Source organism: Lacerta agilis, chromosome 9 (assembly GCF_009819535.1).
Source record: "Lacerta agilis isolate rLacAgi1 chromosome 9, rLacAgi1.pri, whole genome shotgun sequence".
Classification (NCBI taxonomy): domain Eukaryota; kingdom Metazoa; phylum Chordata; class Lepidosauria; order Squamata; family Lacertidae; genus Lacerta; species Lacerta agilis.
In genome coordinates this window covers 36,280,107-36,300,537 of record NC_046320.1, presented here as the reverse complement: position 1 = coordinate 36,300,537, position 20,431 = coordinate 36,280,107, and the positions used below count along the sequence as shown (strand labels likewise).

General features: G+C 40.9%; 1 protein-coding gene across 2 annotated transcripts in view; it reads left to right on the top strand.

Annotated features, from left to right (window-relative positions):
* FAM160A1 (family with sequence similarity 160 member A1) overlaps nt 1-19,730 on the top strand; it is a 75,275-nt gene extending 55,545 nt beyond the window's left edge. For both annotated transcript variants that reach the window (XM_033161128.1, XM_033161130.1), the window contains exons 7-12: nt 3,867-3,946; nt 4,566-4,753; nt 8,237-9,274; nt 13,479-13,657; nt 14,277-14,415; nt 19,054-19,730. In XM_033161128.1, coding sequence (XP_033017019.1) covers nt 3,867-3,946; nt 4,566-4,753; nt 8,237-9,274; nt 13,479-13,657; nt 14,277-14,415; nt 19,054-19,304 — 1,875 coding nt within the window. In that variant the 3' untranslated portion in view covers nt 19,305-19,730. The remainder of the gene's footprint in view (nt 1-3,866; nt 3,947-4,565; nt 4,754-8,236; nt 9,275-13,478; nt 13,658-14,276; nt 14,416-19,053) is intronic.
* The last annotated feature ends 701 nt before the right edge of the window (nt 19,731-20,431 follow it).

Genomic DNA, 20,431 nt, shown 5'->3' with positions numbered 1-20,431 from the left:
ATACAAAAAGAAAAATAGAGGGAAGAAGAAAAAAAAGGAAAATTCCAGTTTCATCTCTTACATAAAGTTGCAATGACAACTACCATTTTATTTCACCAAGTGGCCCATGATTATTTTTTTCCAGGGGCATTCTGGGAATTTGTCCCAGAATTTCTCCTCACCTTGGGGGGGGGGTGGATAACCTGGGATGTTTGGAGGAGGAAGTGATGTACCAAAGCTCACCCAGTGAATCTACAACAAACTGGGTTCAGTTCAAATCCCCAATATAAGGATCATTCTTTCCTTAGCAGTTTCTACACATCTAGAAAAGTGTTGCTCACCTGAAGTTTGAGCTGCATAAATTCTGCTTTTGGACGGCATATTCCTACTGGGAACTGTATTTTACTCCTCACAGATCTACAATTCCCAGGACACAACAAATTACAGTTCCCATAATTCTTTTTTTGTGGGTGGAATGTGCTTGAAAGATATGGTGTGTATGGTTCGAAAGCACACCCAAAAGTGCAAGTAGATAAATAGGTACCACTCCGGCAGGAAGATAAACGGCGTTTTCATGTGCTGCTCTGGTTTTGGTGTTCCGTTGCACTAGAAGCGGCTTAGTCATGCTGACCACATGACCCGGAAAAACTGTCTGCGAACAAACACCGGCTCCCTTGGCCTGTAAAGCGAGATGAGTGCTGCAACCCCAGAGTTGTCTGTGACTGGACTTAACTGTCAGGGGTCCTTTACTTTTAAGGGGACGTGGGTGGTGCCATCTGAATATAACACTGTTTCAGATAAATCATGGAACTGGTATTAGTATTTTAAATTGCTATTTTAATGCTGGATGTGATGCCATGTCTGCCTCTTTGCAAGTTGTTTTTGATACTTAATTTGAGTTTATTTGTTTCTTTATTTTAAGTTTATTGCTTGTCTCTTTCGCCTACATCAAGTCCTCAAGCCGATTCTACTGCATTAGAAACAACCATAGCAATACAATAAAATTTAATTGTATAAACAATTAAAACAATAAAACTATTAATGTAAACAACAATAAAATCAATGAGTCAGCAGTAAAATCAGCCCTGCAGCAGCATAAAACCAAATTGGAGTTTTGGAGTGTTTTTCTTGCCACTTAGTTGGAGTTTGTTTTTTGGTTATTCCCCGTGCGTTAAGTAATCAACTGCAGAAGCGTGTATCTCAGAAGCAGGCTTTTATAAAATTTTAATGACACCATATTTTTGAGTGTTTGAAATTAACTATGCAGACTTACGAAGTAGTCACTCGCCCCCTTCCCAAAACATTACTTGCTTGTCCCCAAGCAAGCTTTCATATTTTCATTGTCTCAGTTTAGAGAGGTAGAGTGAAGTGGCCCTCTATGCTTGCTTTAGTATACGGATGTTGCTCAGTATGATGTCAATATAATGCTATCAGTGCAGCCAGCTTGATCAGTCCTTTGGTTTTTGCAACATAAAAGTATTTCTGTGGTATTGAGTGGACTGCCAAGTGCCGCTTCTGAAAATAATTGTCGCATGTTAATTAAGCCACAGAAATAGTTAATCTAATAGGAGCTTCCATTTGCAAGCAGGTTAATCTTGAAGCACCTGCTGCAGTCTGCATTCAGCAAGCTGCACTTCTGATCCCCTTGTTGGCTGGCACTTACTCAGTATTAAATGATAGAGGATGCACTCCAGCATATGGGTGGAAATGCAGGCAGAGCCAAATGATCAACGTGTGTATTATGTTTATGTATTAAGGACGACACCTTGCGCCAAATAAACATTTCCAAGTAGTGGAGGGCATGCATATAGCTGCACGTACTCGCGGCTGTGACTCTAGCTCCAAACAGATTAACTCTCTGAAAACTCCCAAACAGCTTCAGTTGCTTACAACTTGCTAATGTGTGTCTCTCCTGTACCATAATTATTTGTTCCACAGACAAGAGGGGGTGGGTATTTCGAAGAATTCTCCAGCCACGAGCAACTCGGGAGCTCCGCCAAAATGCATCAGTGATGTTAAATGAGTTCTCTGCTGTATAACTTAGCCAAGTATAGAAACCAGCCCCACAGCGTTCGGCATGTTACCATAGCACTGTTGTTATTGCAGAAAGGTTTTGCAATACCTGATAGGATTAAATGTGCAAGCGCTTCTGTCCACTTGGAACACACATATGAAACAGCTTTCCTTTCACCTAATGAATTAACTAAGACCCCCGTTTCTCTCCATGAATGTTTTTGGTCACTCCCCCCCAACATCCTATTCCTTTAAACTATAGGTCCATAATTTTGATCAGTGTATTCTCCACAGCTTCAACAGATGACAGCACTCGGCAGGAAGAAAAACTCTATACAATAGTAGAACCCCATTTATGACATTCCTTTACAGAATCCGATTTTAGTGTCCTGTTAATCAATAATCTTCCCACATGAATTTTCATTTAATGCCGCCTTGCGTTCCAAACCAATGAGGTGAACCTTCTTAAAGAGCCTCAAACTTAAAGAGCCTTTCAAACAAGGGTATGCATGTAATTTTGCTTGGCACTCTAGGCAAAGCAGCAGTCCGCCTTCACCTCTTTGTGCAGCTGTGTAGGCAGCAGTGATTCACACAGCACAAGAATAGGAATAGAAGAGATAGTATTGAGGATATCATGCCTAACTAACAGGAAGAGGAAACCCTTTTTGTGCCTATAGTGCTTTAGGGCTGAAGGTCAGGTATTTCTGTGCTCAGCCAATTTTAGAGAACTGCTGCCATTAGGGAGGCTTGAGATGCTCTTCCTTGATTTAGGAAGCCCAGATTTTGAGTAGGAAAACATAACCTGAGCTGCAGATAATGTCATCCATTTGAGTATAGCACCACAGAATGCAAGCAACCTTATCCCTACTATAAGCTTTCAATAGCTGGGGTGACTTTGAAATGTTGATGTTAATCAAGGAATTTATCATGTGCCCTGAATTCTCCTAAACATCTAAATAGACTCCAAGTCCCCGGTATTCAAACTTCCAGATGCAGCTAAACACTACCTTGAGTAAAATGCAGTGGCTCTCACAATAGATCTTTCCCAATACAGTGGTACCCTTGGATTACAAACACTTTGGGTTACAGACTCAGCTAACCCGGAAGTAGTGCCTCAGGTTAAGAACTTTGCCCCAGGATGAGAACAGAAATCGCGCGCTGGTAGCGGCAGTGGGAGTGCCCATTAGCTAAAGTGGTACCTCAGGTTAAGAATTGTTTCAGGTTAAGAACGGACCTTCAGAACGAATTAAGTTCATAACCAGAAGCACCACTGTATCTAGTCCTTATTCTCTACTAAACTACAGATAAAATGTATTTGGTAACATGACATGAGTGTTAATGCTTCTATGCAAGTTGTGCATAAAACCATTAACCGTTTCCATTTTTAGGAAGCTGTTTTTTATGAAAAAATATATGATGCTACCTGACTGGTAGCTGAGTTTCTGTGCATTTGTTGAGGAACAGAACCATTTTTCTTAAAAGGCCTCCAGCTGTTAAAGAGTGTTCCAGACATATGACACGATACCATTCCAACATAATTTGACCCTGTGTATGATGATTGTATAATAATTCTGTCTAAGAAAGAGAAAAAAATTCTTACATAAATGTTTGAGGTTAATCACATTTCAGTTCCCTTTAAAAATTCATATTTGACTAATTGGAATCTTCTCTCCCTTACTGTATTACTGAAAGGATTATAGCATATATCTATGCTTACACCTGGCTTTATTGGGGCATGCTAAATTAATTTGTCAGAAGATGATATCTCAAAAATGCAAAAAAATTGGTTGTGAGTTGCTTTAATGCAAAATAATGTTTTACCTTAGGAAAGCATGGAGAATTACAGATTTTGACTCTTGCTTTTTTTTTTTTAGCTCTGTGTGGTGTCCCTGGCATTGTTCAGAACGCTTATCAGCTTGCATTGTGAAGATGTGATGTTACAGCTAGTTTTAAGGTAGAATCAAACACTCTTTCTCCTGGTGTTGCCCTGCTATTTCCTCCCTGATGATTAGTATCCTGTGATTGCTTCATACCTGTTGTTTTGCCCATGCTGTGCATGGTGTGAGTAGGTGGAGATGTATGTGTTACACTGTTGTGGGTGAAGATCACACACTTCTGTTTTAGGATGTACAGAAAGCTCACTGTCAATCCTAGTGCCAAAAAAAATGAGAATTTTTAAAAACTCACAAACAAATTAGAAGAATGAAAGTAGACTTTCCACAAATTTAGCAGACTGAGTGAAGGAATTTACATTCATTTGGACTAAATTGACAGAGGCTCTTCTGCATACAGAGTGATGTGTCTTGTTTCTGAAAAAGGTCAGTACTTCCTAGGATTTGTGAGTGCATTAGGAAGAATACGATCAATTTTCGCAAAATAGTTTTGAGGAAGCCTAATGCGAGTTAGCTGGCTCGGCACTGCACTTTCACAACAACTTATCAGTCAGATACATCCCTGTAAGGTCAGCAACTTGAGTACCTGGTTGTTGGGTAGTGTTATGCCAATGGCTGGAGAATAACTTTTTTATAAGAGCTATGTCATGGCAGTTAATTAATGAAACCCTCTGTTCCTAGGTACTTGATACCCTGTAATCACATCATGTTCAGCCAAAGATGGGCTGTGAGGGAACGAGACTGGTATTCTGTATCTGCTGCTAGATTGCTTGCCTTGACTCCAGTCTGCTGCTCTAGTGGGATTACTCTGACTTTTGAAAAACAAGAAAAAGATTATATCCTGTGGAGGAAAAACATACACAGGGCAGGTAAATATTTCATTTGTTTTCTGAATGGACAAGTTGGCATCAGGCTGTTTTTCCTCTTTTGTTCCTTGTGGCGTATTCAGCGGCATTGAGTTCATGATTATCATTAAGTTTCTTAATTTCTCCCATGTGTAACATTTGGCTAGATTCATATTCTAACAAAAGAACACCCCCCCCCCCTGCATCACATCCACGTTATGCACTTAAAGCAGCGTGAGGACTTTGGTGCAGGATTTCTGTGTTCCAGGCAAATGCTTCCTTCTCTCTTACACCAGTCTCATGATATTTTGAGAAAACCTCTTTACTCTTGTCAGCATTTGGATTGAAGAGCTGATTATTTACTACTACTAATACCTGTGTGTAGGATGCCAAGTTTCTGATTACATGCACCATACACTATTAGGTGTGGATTTCCTTACCGCTAGTTAGAATCGGGAGAAGGAAGCTTCAGGAATAAATGTGTGTGTGAATGAACATGCAGACTTTTTTCAAAAATATGGAAAACTCTTTACTACTGAAAGGCTTAAAAAAAGTTTTTATTTTATTTACAGTGTATAAACAACAAAAACTGTTATGAACATCTTGACTGTATTTGCATTATTCACCCATAAGAGCATTCAGGATACTGTGAATGAAAGTAATTTAAATTAACACACCATGCAAATAGTATACAAGAATATACTGTAATCAAGGAGATATCTCCAATGTCCACCATAAGACTGTGGGGGCGGGGAATCCTTGTTTGTTATTCCTGCCTCATGTACAATATAAACAGTTGCTTTGCCATGTGGTAGTTTTTCATATTCTGAGACAACAGAGGAAAAGAGATGCAAGTACAGTGGAACCTAGGTTTACAAACTTACCGCATTTTTCGCTCCATAGGGCGCACTGGACCATAGGGCGCACCTCGTTTTTAGAGGAGGAAACAAAGAAAAAAAAATATTTTTCTGGTTTTCCTCCTCTAAAAGCCCTGTTTTTTTGAGGATCAGCTCAAATTTGTGCAGCTTTTTTTTTGCAAAGGGAAAGGCCCTGTTTTTTTGAGGATCAGCTCAAAGTTTTGCAGCTTTTTTTGTAAAGGGAAAAGCCCTGGGTTTTTTTGAGGATCAGCTCAGATTTGTGCAGCTTTTTTTGTAAGGGGGAAAAGCAAAGAGGAAAGGCCCTGTTTTTATGGGGTTCAGCTCACATTTCTACAGCTTCTTAAGGAAAGGGAGCCATTTCTACAGTTTCCAGACAATAATCTAATCAGCCAGTCACATGTCGCTGGGGAAGCAAACAACCTCCCTCTGCAGCACATTCAGCAATGGAGGCCTGGGCTGAAAGGGAGCAAGGGACTCTTATCTCTCTCCCGATCTCTTGCTGATCAGCTGCTGAGCGGGGTCCTTTCAACACCCCCTTTTCTCTTTGTAAAATAAAAAGCACAATCTGCTTTTGGCCCCTGGGCAATTCGGCTCCAGGTACCACCATTCGCTCAATAAGACGCACAGATATTTCCCCTTACTTTTTAGGAGGAAAAAAGTGCGTCTTATGGAGCGAAAAATAGGGTAATCCGTTCCAGAAGTCCGTTCTTAAACCGAAACTGTTCTTAAACTGAGGCGCGCTTTCCCTAATGAGGCCCCTGCGCCGGTGCTCCTCCACCATTCAGCTTCCGTTCTTAGACTGAGGTAAAGTTTGCAAACTGGGACACTACTTCCGGTTTTGTGGAGTTCTTAAACCGAATCGTTCATAAACAGTCCTGTTCTTAAACCGAGGTACCACTGTATCAGCAAGTGGTCCACATTACTACTGGGTTCACACTAGGAATGGATGGCTGTTGATTTCTGTTTCTCATTTTTTTCCTGCCTTAACTTCAGTTTGTCTCCTTTCTACATCAGTTTAGCAAGTCGAAAAGAAAAAAATTCCTCATGAAAAATCAGTACATATTTGCGTGCTTTTCTTGTAATATATACATCTACGCAAGCAATTTTCTCAGTGTATTGTTGTCATTATTTTCATTAATACAAGCATTATTGTGCACATTCTCCAAAAATAAATGCTTTTTGTAGACAATATTTGGTTTCAGAGCTGCCTTGCAAAATTTGGAGAATTGCAACTTTTGAAGCATAGCTCCATTTTTAGTGGGCGAGTTAGTATTAAAATGGAAGCTGAGCAAATTTCCCCGCTATCCCTTGTTTGCACATGGGAAACCAGAGTTTCACACCTATGCTCAACTACATACCTCTCTAGTACCTTTGTTCAAGCAGTTGTTTCTCAACCTAACCTGCCTCTTGGAGGTGGTTGTAGCAGTAAACACAGCTAAATATGTATTATAACACACTTGGAGTTTTTGAGATGGGAAATAAAATCTAAGTAAAGGGGAACATTGGCCCTTCTTTCAAATCCATCAAAAGTAAAACCATTCCCCATTGGAAAGAAATGTCAACTATGCAACCTAATAAAACTTGAGTCGATTGCTCCAAACTTTTGTATTTTGTCTACAAGAGCATCATAAATATCTTAGGACATCTTGGTCATAGGTCAGTTGAACAAATTTATTGGAAATTTGGTGGAAATTGCCTTTCCGGTGACCAGTGACATGATCTTTAACACTTCATTGTTTCTGCGTTTATGGCTGACAATTCAGTCAGATCGAGGAAGTATTGCAATACCAATGGAAAAAAGTACACCTTTTTATCGTGGGGGGGAAATTCATTGAACTTCTTGTTTCAAGGCAAACTGTTGTGCTAAATGTTTTAGAGCCATCCATAAAAAATAAAGGACATTTCACACCACAGAGAAACCTATTACAGTTTGCCAAATTCAGGCTTTCTCCACATTTGTTTGTCTGTTCTCTAAAAAAGATTCAATAAGTTGGCCGTTTTGTTGCTCAGTACTGCCTGTTTGATTTGTAATGCAAAATCTTGAGTCATTTAAACTTCAGCTGGATCAAGGCTTGGCAAGTGACCTTGTTTCTTGGGCCATTGAGAAGCACAAAACTGTGTGCCATTATGGACAGGGCAGGGCAGTTTTCTCTCTACTGCATCTTGTGGAATCTGGTGAGCCTGTAGGAGCAACGTATCTCAATATTTATTTGCTTTGGAGAGTTTTGTTAAAATAAAATGGGGAGAGGTGCTTCCTTTTGCCCCACTTGCCATGGACAGGATGTGAGCATAAATCACTCTTCTGCACCTTTGCAGCTTGTTAACTGATAGCATCTTGCTGTTCAGGAGCTTACTTCCAAGTTTTGAGGACCATTGAACTAGTTGCATAAAATAGGAACTATCTAGTCTAGGGAAACAGGCAAATCTTCTTCCTTTGGCCTAATCTAAATAGCCACATCTCTCTCTGTAAATTTGCCTGCTTGTGGAATAGTGCTATTTACTCATGTGCCACGTGACTGATACCTCTGTAACCAAGGTATAAGTTACAAGCATATCCATAGGATCTTTCTATGCATGTTTGTGTTGCTGTTAGACACCCTAACTGTGACTCCCTGCCATTCCATTTCAGGTACAACTGAAGAGTCCAGCAGCAGAGGTACTGCAGACTCCACATGTATTGTGGAATATGGGAAGACTGTTGATATCAGTTACCTGCAGTACCTTTGGGATGCTCAATCCCTCATACTCCACTGTATGAAAGACTGCCAGGTTTGGTCTGCTCCATATGATGGTGAAAGCCCTGATCCACGTACCTTTATCCAAACTCTAGCTGATGAGGATGGTAAAAACCTAGATCAGCCTATTTTCCGATTTCAGCACAGAACACCTAGTAATACAAGCTCCTCTCAGATTACTCCTTTGGGAGAAAAGTCGCAGCTGGAGCTGGAATGGGATGATAGCTACGATACAGGGATCTCTCCTGGATCTGATACGGGCTCTCCACAGCATGATAATGCTTTAGGCAATGTAGACCCACAACCACCTGCAGCGCCGCCACCAAAGCACATTCAAGAAATGAAGAAAAATGCAATCATGCTGATCAAAGGGTCATATATAGAAGAATCAGACTTTCAGGATGATGTCATGGTTTATAGGTTATGTGCTGAAAAGGATGCTCAGGAAGCAGACAGCGTAAAGGAGGAAGCTTTGGTGTCAGAATCTCAAAGCATAGATGATCAGCAGTCGCTCCCTGCCAATGGTCCCCTTAAAAGTCCCCAGACAGACTCCAGTTTGGAGGAACACAATATGAAAAATTCAAGCTTGACCCAGCACACAACAGTCATTGCTGAAACTCCACGGCCAGACTTGGAACTTAAGTTGTCTTGCCTAGAAGAAGACCACAATGCTAACACAAGCTTGCTGAGCCCAGAAAGTGAGGATTTTATTTCCCAATGTGATAACATCATTAAAGAGTTGGATTCTACCCCTACAGAGTTGGTAGAACTTAAATTGCTTATTCCTGAACCAATCTCTCCCATGGAAGAGGAAGAAGACTTTGAAAATTTTTCAGCCGACACACCATCAGCAGACGGTATGCCTTCACCTTTTGGACCAAAAGATGTATGGTCCAGCAATTCGGCAAGGACCCAGAGCATCCCATTTACAGGTGAAATTTTCTAATCAAGTCACCTAAAACTCTTTTAAACAACAATGTTCTTGGTGGTGGAGAGGGCTATGGGAATAAGAGACTTACTGATTTTGTTGACATTGAATATTAAGTGTAGATATATTCTTGGCTTGGATTTCATACCAATGAAATCTAAGTACTGGGTAGACCAATATACTTCTCAATATATCCTGTACAGAAATTCTCCAATAGCAGCATAATTCTAGAAAATATCCCTACATAGTTTAGGAAAAGGGATAATCGAACTATTACAGCAGGCGCTGCTAAAGAGCAAATGCCACAAAAATATTTGACAATAGCTATTATTTCTAGTAAGACAAAACAACAACACCTTGTTTATTCACGGTAAAATAAAAGTTGCAAATGTCTTAGTCACTTCTGATCACTAGATGGCAGCTCTGCTGCCATTCTGTGCATCTGCCCCATTTTACCTGCACATAGAGACATTTTGCTCCCTGCCAGTTGTGAAACGCTTAGCACTGCTGAATTGAATTCATCTTGTTTTCAATATCACACTTCCCTAAAGGATTTTATTGTAATGATGTTAGCAGGACACATTGTATTTGGGCTTAAAGACACTGTTATTTATTTAACTTTGGTAGCTCTTGGAACACAATTTGTTCCGAATTATCTCAGCTCCTCTGAATGGCATGATATGAATATTCACCCTATTGGGGGGGGGGGGAATGGTGGTGGTAAAATGGGTGGGAAATTTCAAATATGTGCTCATAATGACAAAAGCAAATAACTAAAGCAAACTTCCATTTGTTACTTACTAATTTAAAATTGTATTTTTTCAGCACTTTTCTGTTCCCATAAGGATCCAGGCAATACAACATAACTGAGAAATTGTCCAGATAATACTTTTCAGGGAAAGGGTGAAGAAGAAGGGAATGTTAAATATGGCTACATGTCACATAACTCCATCGATCAATTAAACCGAGTAATGCAATTGAATAAGCATATTGCTATCAGATTTATTATTCTGGTCTGGAAATAATTTCCTTTCCACTGGTGCAGCTGTCTGGCCACTGTGAAAAATAATCAGCTTAACGAAAAAACTTCATAAATAGTTGGATTTGTGTTGCTAAAAGACCAGGAGCTTTGTGGCTTCTGAACAGTAGCAGTTGGTGGTAACTTTGGTATTCCAAAACCCACACGGGTCAGTCAAATTAAGAAAAGTTAACATTTCACATTACTGCAGTATTAATACATCTTCAGCTTTTTGAGTGGCATCTTCCTTCTCAGTCGCCCAGCTGGCACGTAACAGTAAACCATATTTTAACATTACTAGGATGAGCTGCAGTAAGCCTTTGGCCTCCTGGCTTGTTTTCCCATTTATGTAAAGGAAGGAGCTTTTGCATATTCTGAACAAAATCGAAAATTCTTTCTAGTAGCACCTTAGAGACCAACTGAGTTTGTTCCTGGTATGAGCTTTCGTGTGCATGCACACTTCTTCAGATACAGATACAGATACAGATACAGGGTGTATCTGAAGAAGTGTGCATGCACACGAAAGCTCATACCAGGAACAAACTCAGTTGGTCTCTAAGGTGCTACTAGAAAGAATTTTCGATTTTGTTTTGACTATGGCAGACCAACACGGCTACCCACCTGTAATTGCATATTCTGGTTTATGCAACCACAATTTTGTCATCGAAACACAGCCAGCGTAAAGAATTCTGTTCATTCCTCCTTTCCTATAGGATTGTAGCACTGAAACATAGTTTCTATGTCAAGGAATAAGAAGATTTCTTTTGTTCAGAACTCAAGGTGGACAATGAACTGATCTTTGTATGTGGTACTAATGTTTGGTGTTTGTTGAGAGGAAAAAATAGCACCTGCTCCTTCTAATAATTTATTGCAACTCAAATCCCAACTCATTCATCCACCGACAAGGACACAATCAGTATTTTAGTAATGGGAATGTAATGTGGCAAATAAAACTTTTATTATGAATAGGACCCCAATTAGTTTTATGTCTGCCTGCACGGTGAGTTTTGTACAACATCATTAATTTTGATCTAATTGGTCTGCGATACTCCTCTTGCAAAGCTTGTAAACCTCTACTTGTCACCTGAGATTCTTCATCTAACAAGGTGCTTGAAGCTAGCTTAGTGATGACAGGGCCATTTATATGTACCATGGTTAAGTCTCTGGAAGCAACTCATCGTGCAGCAAGAACCCTTTTGCAACTAAAGCCGTTTATGTATTTCCAGAATAGTTTACCATTCAGTATCTACCAACCCCATACTTTTCTCTTAATCTCTTGCACAGCTTTTGCTCTTGGATCATGTCAGCAGTAATAATCAGCGTCTGAAAAAGATTGTTCCAGTAGGACAAGGGGATTAAATAATAATAATGATGGAGCTGTCCTGTGAGCTTCTTAAGAATTGCAAGATTGCATGGGAGAACTTGCAATGGTTACAAGCAACCCTACTGCTAGTCTCTCCCAGCTCTACCTGGAGATCCCAGGGATTGAACATGGGGCCTTATGCATGTGCTCACCCTCTGAGCCACAGCCTTTCACAGAATAGCTTAGTAGGTTAGAGCATGGTGCTGATAATGCCAAGGTTGTAGGTTCAAAACCCTGTATGGGACAGCTGCATATTTCTACTTTGCAGGAAGTTGGACTAGATCAGGGCTCAGCAAACTTTTTCAGCAGGGGGCCGATCCACTGTCCCTCAGACCTTGTGGGGGGCCGTACTATATTTTGAAGGAGAAAAAATGAACGAATTCCTATGCCCCACAAATAACCCAGAGATGCATTTTAAATAAAAGGACACATTCTACTCATGTAAAAACACCAGGCAGGCCCCACAAATAACCCAGAGATGCATTTTAAATAAAAGGACACATTCTACTAATGTAAAAAGATGCTGATTCCTGGAGTGTCCATGGGCTGGATTGAGAAGGCGATGGGCTGGATCCGGCCCCTGGGCCTTAGTTTGCCTACCCATGGACTAGATGATTCTGTGTCCCTTCCAACCCTACAGTTCTGTGATTCTATGATTCCTGTGCATTGTGCATGTAGCAACATGGCTGTGTTGAGTTTTTAATACCCTTCCTTGGTAATACAAACTTTTCTTGGTGCAGCAGAGGTTAAAAGGTCACAGTCATCTCTGATGGACTTCCTGGATTTTAACTGCCATGTAGGAAGGCTGAGAAACCTGATTCTAATGCTATGCTGCATAATGGCATCTTAGGCATGGCAAGTGGGGCGGCGATGTCCAGCTGTGCCCTGCTTGCCATTTTAAACCCTTTTATATCAATTAATTGGTCAAGCCTCTATGAAGTAGACACTGTGAAATGCCAGAGCTCCAAGACCATGCTAAAATAGCACGAGGCTGTCACTGTCTGTACTCCCTCCTAAGCTTAGGAAAAGGATATATGTAAGAATGCCATTGTGCAATTCCTGGGCTGGGTGCTGGTGGTAGTTGTGTCCTCCAGAGCGAGGGGTGGGGGAGTTCTATGTTTAGAGCAGTGCAGCCTTGCATTAGTGCAGCCCCTCATAGCATTGCTATGTGTGGCCGATCTCCAAGTGAAAATTCCCTTGTTTCCACAGCAGGGAGCAGGTAGAGGAGACAGGAAGTGCCCATTGTGCCGGGTTGAAAACAGGGCAGAATTCCCTTCCTGACCCCCTCCCTCTTGGCAGGTCATGTCAAGCTGCAGAGAGAAGGGGGGGGGTCTCTCCTTTCTCCAAAGCATGTCAGGCTAGGCCAATGTAGACATTGCGTTAGCCCTGTAGAAACTACAGTCACCAGGGGCAGCTGCTGGAGAAAAGAAGGGAGTCCTCTGTGGCTTGCTGGAGCAAGAGGGCTGCTACCAGTCAGCCCAGTACGGTAAATGGAATGGGAGCAAATGAAGAAGGCTAAATGGGTGGGAAGGAGAGGATTTTAAGCAGGGGGCTAATTGAAAGGGAAAATATGTGATACTTCTTAAGTATTTTTGGGAGAGGGAGCTTGGCTTATTTCTGTGGAAGTCTGATGCAAGCAGATGGCCCATTGTTGGACTCCACTACAGTCTACCCTGGTAGCACTACAACCAGCACAAAGTGAGCTTACCCAAAGGCCCAAATGGGCTGGAAAACAATGCTTCTTAACATCACAACACCTTTCCTTTCTTCATGCTTCTGTTCATTTAGCAATTAATCGCTTGTGTATGTGTGTTTTTAAATCTGCAGGTCCATTTATCAGTGTGGTGCTCTCAAAGCTGGAAAACATGTTGGAGAACTCCTTGCATGTCAACTTGCTGCTCATTGGCATTGTCACTCATCTGGCCAGTTACCCACAGCCCCTCCTTCGTTCCTTTCTGCTCAATACCAACATGGTGTTCCAGCCTAGTGTGCGGTCATTGTACCAGGTACTTCATGATTGTTTGACAGAAGTCCTAATATGGTTGAAGGTATAATTTGATGTTAAACATTCTTGGTATATAGTGCCATCATTATGCATGAATGCTAGAATGGCAGAATGACATAAGCAACAGCCAGGTCCTTGCTCCAAGGAGTTTACAGTCCTCCTCCTAAGAGGAAGGGGGAATAAGGAATGAACAAGCAAATGTGGTTGGGTTTTAGCATCAGTTTGTTCTACACTTTATTTCCCAGTGTATTTGCAGCTTAACTCTATTGGACCTCACTCCACAAGGCTGCAATGAGACACCTAGAGATCTCCCTTGTGAATTTCCATTGTTTCTAATCACACTTCAATAGAATAAGGCAGTTAGAAGTCTCCCTGTGCCACCCCCTCCTTTAAAAACAAGGAAGATTTGGAAGATTTGCAAAATACTCTACCTTGATCTTTTTCTTTAGTTGCCACTTAACGGTGCCTTAAAGTAGATGCGTTAATAATGCTGTTGGGCAGAGCTTGGCACCACAGCTGCCCTTAATGTGATTTTGAGAGCAAGGGACACAGTAAACAGATGATTTGGGACACAACTCAAATGACAATATGAAGATTTATTGCTGCTATTGTTTCGGCAGGTGCTGGCATCTGTGAAAAACAAAATTGAGCAGTTTGCTTCCATTGAAAAGGACTTCCCTGGACTACTCATCGAAGCCCAGCAATACCTGCTTTTACGGGTGGATATGTCAGATATTCCTCTGGAGTCATTGACTAAAGGCAAGTAACTACTATTCTTAAAAGCATAATTTAAAAAAACACATGCATTACTATCTATTACTTATTTTTTAACAAGATCTCAAATTAGCAAGATGTTCACTATGTTTATGTTCCTATGAAAGCATGTTTTGGGTTTGCTTTAACTATGTGGTAGTCTTAATATATTGGGATTAAATACAATGTGAAACATCCCACCCACCCTTCCTTTAGATACAAAAGGTTGGAATATTTTGAGTGTTAGCTTCACTGTGTGGTTGCACCGCTGGGAGTATGGGTCACTCCACACTGGGCCCTGGGGTGCCTGAGCTGAGCCCTTCAGGAAGATCTATGGTACAGTATCAAAGGTGTCTGCAGAACTATCCTATAATGAGAGACCTGGTTAAAGGACATACAGGCTGTAGCTGCTATCTTGTAGAAGCAGGGTGAAGCAACAATCTTGCCTTGTCTGCAAGAGCAAAATCTAGATACCCTGTTAAGTTTACAGGAACAGAAGAATTTGCCTTATATATATTAGGGAAGACTTATTTGCATATATAGCTTAGTATTGTCTACTCTGACTGGCAGCAGCTCCCCAGGATCTGGGGCAGATGTATTCCCCATCACCTGCTATCTTACCCTTTTAACTCGTGATGCCACTGATTACACTCGGAATCTCCTGCACAGAAATCCTGCGCTGTACACTTGAGATGTGTTCTTTTCCTCATCTCCTCCTCCAAGCAGCTGTGGGCAGTGTACATGGTTGTCTTGGTTTATCCTCATTACAAGGCACCAAGGTAGGGTAGGTTGAGATAGGTAACTTGCCCAGGTTGACCCAGTTATCTTTATGACAATGGACCTCACTCCCTTAAAATACCTCTGTAAGGGCACGGCTGCTTCTCACTAGATAACTTCTAACTCCTGAAGGGAGTAACCATGTTTTCTTCTTTTCAGGACTAGCAGAAGGGTAACTGGTAATATGTGTGTGAGTTGTTTTATTTTTAGAATGACCATGTGATGGGGAGTGTGGTTGCAAACATTCATTTAGGAATCCTAGTGGAGGGACGGGACCTCTGCAGTTTATGCATTGTCGTGAGAGATGAGCATGTCCAACATTTCATGAATGTGCTCTCTCAAGTGGAGCTGACCATGTTAAAAATAAGTCCTTCCATAACTCCCTGGGGGTGAGGGGAGGAGTTGTTTGGTCTTATCAAGCGGAACAGCTTCCCCATCTGCAGCTGCCTTCTGAATATATTACCACCAGTTCTCATGCGTTAGCCAGTCAACTTTTATTACTGCGACGAAGCACAAGCAGGGTCACGAGTAGTAAAGTGTATTACCTGTGACTGAGAAAGGTATGCACATTTTCTGTGATTCTCTCTCCAGACCTTCTTGCAGAGAATTCCCAGGTTGCCTACTTACAACAATGCAGTCTTGGAGGTTTTTTTTTTTTTTTTTTGAGCAAAAACTGTTTAAAACGAAACTTGGGAGATAAAGCTATCTATGTGCAGGGTCACTTCCTTTAAACAGCTCTTGTACCAAATCTCCAAACTGCTTCTTAAATTTGGGACTTTGAGTTCCTTGTCACCCAGTTATTAGTGTGCTGAATGAGTAGTTCTCTTTGCTGTACTAGGATTTGGATGTCACCTGTCAAGGTAGAGCTGTTGCCACAGAGATATCAGATTTCCCTAACTAATATAAATCCATAGGTTTCAGTGGGTCTGTACTAAGCATGACTAAGTCTGGATGTAGCCCACAGAAAACAAGCCATGCTGAATGAAAGAAAAGCCTTGGCTTATTTGTTTGAGGGGCTCAGCAAACTATTCAAATAGGGACGGTTTGGCAGTCATTACGTCCCAAAGAGCATTTGATGAGGTCCCTTGCAAACGTACTACAGAGCAGCAGCCAGCAGTTATGGGATAAGAAGCAATATCCTTTTATGGATTGTTAAGCAAAGGGTAGGAATCAAAAGAAAGTTCTCAAAGTGAAGGGAAGTAAACAGTAGAGGCTTCTCAAGGATTGTTGGGACTGGTGCAATTTTACTTATTCACAAAAGATGCATAGTCAGAGGTGATGATGGGTGTCACAGTTTCTTGCCTACCCCAAATTAATCAGGATGGTGACATCCCAAGCAGTGTTTGAAGAGCTCTCTATAAAGAATGTCCTTGTGTTGGAGATGTTTTTTTTTAGTTGAGATGAAAGATGACCAAGAGGAAGCAAGTCGCAGGTTTACAAAACTATGAAAAATGTGGGGAAAGGGTATATCTCCTCTCCCTACACCTCACTGATGATGTCTGCTTGGTTATAGGTTGATGATAAACAAATCAAAGCACTACTTCACACACCATGCAGTGACCACCACAAACAGATGTGGTAGATTGTTCTTAGACCAATGCATAGATAATAGGTTTGGCATTCATGCCTAAATGGAACCTCTTTCTTCAGAGACAATATACCTCTGTTTCCTGAATCATCTGGAAGTAATGTGGATGTTCCGTAGACTGAAGTTGGTCTGTGTTCTGCTTTCATAATTAAATTCCTCCCCCTTCCCCCCAGCCCTGGTTCTTATCTTGCTACAATCACTGTATCAGAGCACTGTTCTTGTGGGTATAAATTTTCATTAGAAGCTATGTTCAGGGGGTAATGGGGAAATGTACAGAATCTGATGAGCACAGTAACCATAGTGACTAATTGCTTACCAGTAGTATGTGTAAAGAAGTCACTTATTTTGGGAAGTAAAATCCTTGCCTTTCTGCTTGATTTAATTTGAAGCATTTCAGTAGTGCTGTGGGAAGCAGCGGAGGCCAATGTGTCCCCCCCTTCCCTTGCCTTTGAGCGTTCATCTTAGTGTAGCTCCATTTATAATTGACATACTGGCATCTTCTAATATACTATGGAGCTTGCAAGATCATTGCCTGCTTCTTAATGTATTATTATCCTATCATGGGTGTGTGCAGTAAATAAGATGCTTAGTAGAGGTCATAGGATTTGGGAAGCTGTTTCATATAACTACTGCAGAAAAGCTTGCTGTTGTGAGGCACTGTAGCTTGAGCTATGGGTTTGGGGTTTGAAACCCAACATGCAATGACTGGGATCAACAGTTGCTTAGGTTCCTGCCTATGGCTTCCATTATCCCAATGAGTTTTTCTTTGAACAGCTGACTCCTAGGTTATATCACAAATCAGGCCTAGGTTTCAAAATGAGTCTTCCTGGGGGCATGAGGCTTGCTTTTAGATGGGAAAAACAAGCCTCAAACTCCCTCGAGGACATAGAATTATATTTATGTTTCTTTGGATCCTGGCTACCGTTTTTATGTCTTCCTCTAAGGGCTCACTATGAGATCTTTTCCTATATTCTTAACGTGGCTCCATCTATCCAAAACACTTATTCATGCTGTGTGAACAAGTCCCAATATTCAGTGAATATTGTTCATAGTTTGGTTCATATTATTTAGTTCTTCATCTCCTCTCTCTCGTCTCTCTCTCTCTCTCACACACACACACCCAACACCTTTATTATTAAAAAATTGGATTGATCATTTGCAAAGATTTTGCACATTTTTTTTAAATAAATCTGAAGCACAGGCTACAGTCACTCTGCCTGTCCTGCCCCCCCCCCCCAATGCACAACCATATTAATGCTTATAGAATAAACAAATGCCTGGATAGCTGCAAGTTTGGCGCTTAGTCAAGCTCATAATGTCAGCAATCAAATTGCAGTGCCTGCAGCCAGTTGTCCATCAACTTGTATCATTATGTCAATTAGGGAATATAAGGTAGAAATGGCCTGTGGTAATGGTATATACAAGACTATTTGAACTGTGCCTAGGTTATGGCGGAATGCTCAGATCCAATTTTACCAATAAAATGAACACTTTTCTTCCTCAAGCTGTAAAGTAAATGTGGTTTGTATATGTATACGAGGAATTTTTTGGCACCACCTTACATTTTGAATACCAACGGATTTATGTTCAGCCTTAATGACGACGATTTCGTTTAAGATTAGAGTATACAGAAAACATGTGCATGTATTAAATGTATTTGTTGGAGACTAGAAAGATATATTGTAAGATGTAAAGGTAAAGGACCCCTGGACCAGGCATAGGCAAACTCGGCCCTCCAGATGTTTTGGGACTACAACTCCCATCATTCCTAGCTAACAGGACCAGTGGTCAGGGATGATGGGAGTTGTAATCCTAAAACATCTGGAGGGCCAAGTTTGCCTAGGCCTTCCCTGGACAGTTAAGTCTACTCAAGCTTGACTATGAGGTGTGACGCTCATCTTGCTTCAGGCCAAGGAAGCCAGTGCTTGTCTGCACACAGCTTTCCGGGTCATGTGGCCAGCCTGAATAAACAATTTCTGGTGCAACGGGACACCGTGACGCGTGCCAGAGCGCACAGAAACACGGTAAAGCCAGAATTCAGAGCCTACCAGTCCTGGTTCTTTATTAGTGGAATGAGAGTACTTACAACTGATCTTCCTAGTGTGGTTGTGTGGGTGAAAGAAAATGAGAATTCTAAAGCACTTGGCATATTTTAAAAGTGCTATAGGAATTATTTAAAACTGATTCTGGGCTAGAGTTCCATGTACTAAACTTGGGTTGCAATTGTCTTTAATTTGTTTTGGTACAAAAGTGATTATTTTTCTCTTTCTGCTTTTCAGACAATGCGCAGCACAACCATGCTTTGGGGAAAGGCAGAAACCTTTCTGAGGCTTCCCAGGTCATCCTGCAACCTTTCTTTGGAAGTAAGGCAAAGAAAGGAATGGCTCTTCCCAGCGTCCCCCTGCATATCCAGAATGCCATCCTGGCAGCTGCCCTCTTCCCAGAGTTTCTCAAGGAGTTGGCTGCTCTTGCACAGGAACACTCCATACTCTGTTACAAAGTATTTGGTGACTTTGAGAATTTTTATTAGTTTTAAGACTTTTTTTTAAAAGGATATTTTAATTTTAAAAAAACACGGAGAGCTACTTATAAAGGAAAAATCTACTTTATGTTCCTGGTAATACTTGATTTGGGGGAAACTGTTACACCTTTATGTTGGGCCTTATTTCCTACTGTGCAGCATAGACACTTGATGTATTAATGGAATGATTTCTTATTTTACCATATTCCTACCCTTGAACTTCCTTACCTCAAGATTCCTTCTTTTAAACTCTGCTATAGACACTTTTGTTTAAAAAGGCACAATTGTGTAACCAGCTGAAAGGTGATTTGCTTTTGTGTTTTTTTTTTCTATCTAGGAAAGTTGGTTACTCCGTAAGAGAGTGCTTACCAGGATGAGCATGTCAAATCTGATAAGCCTTTTATACAAATAACGTTTTAGGTATCTATTTGCGGGGGGGGGGGGGGAGGGAGGTTCACAATTCCTTCCCTACTTTCTGCATTGTGAGTGGCTGGAGTTGCGAATCCAAATGGACTCAACAAATATAAGCCTGCGACTTGCTAAAAGCAGGTGCTGTGCTGAATACATACCGTATTGCCTTACACTGTGGACAAGTCTGACACTCTCAGCTGTTGATTCCTTTGAAGTTTAAATGAAATGAGTAAATGGATGTTGAGTGCAGACTGTATGGAATTCCCCCCCCCCCCGCCATTTCTCAGCATTCTTTGAAAATGCTAGATCTCTACCTAAACTAAACGCCCAAGCCTTAATTTTAGTAATATTTGCACACAATGAAATGTTTCTATGCAAACCGTAGCCTTTTTTGGTAGACCATATTTGTACACGTTTATTGATAAGCTGAGCACAAATACTCGAGTTATTGTTTTAGTAGTGTTAAAGGGTTACCTTCATCTGGGAGTTGTTGCTATCTATTTTTAAGTACTATTTTTTAAAACAAAATTGAAAAAAATAGCCTGCCTTTATAAGCTGTGTTTTTTTTTCTTTTTAGCTTAAAATGTTATTTTGGTTCAAGGAAAGCTTTGTGGTATTGTAAAACACTAGCTGTTTATTTATGATGTATGTTGACTTGTCCTAAAATTGCACTTTTGAAGGATGGCAGAAATGTTTTGCTCCCTAGTAGTAGAGAAAAGGATGTT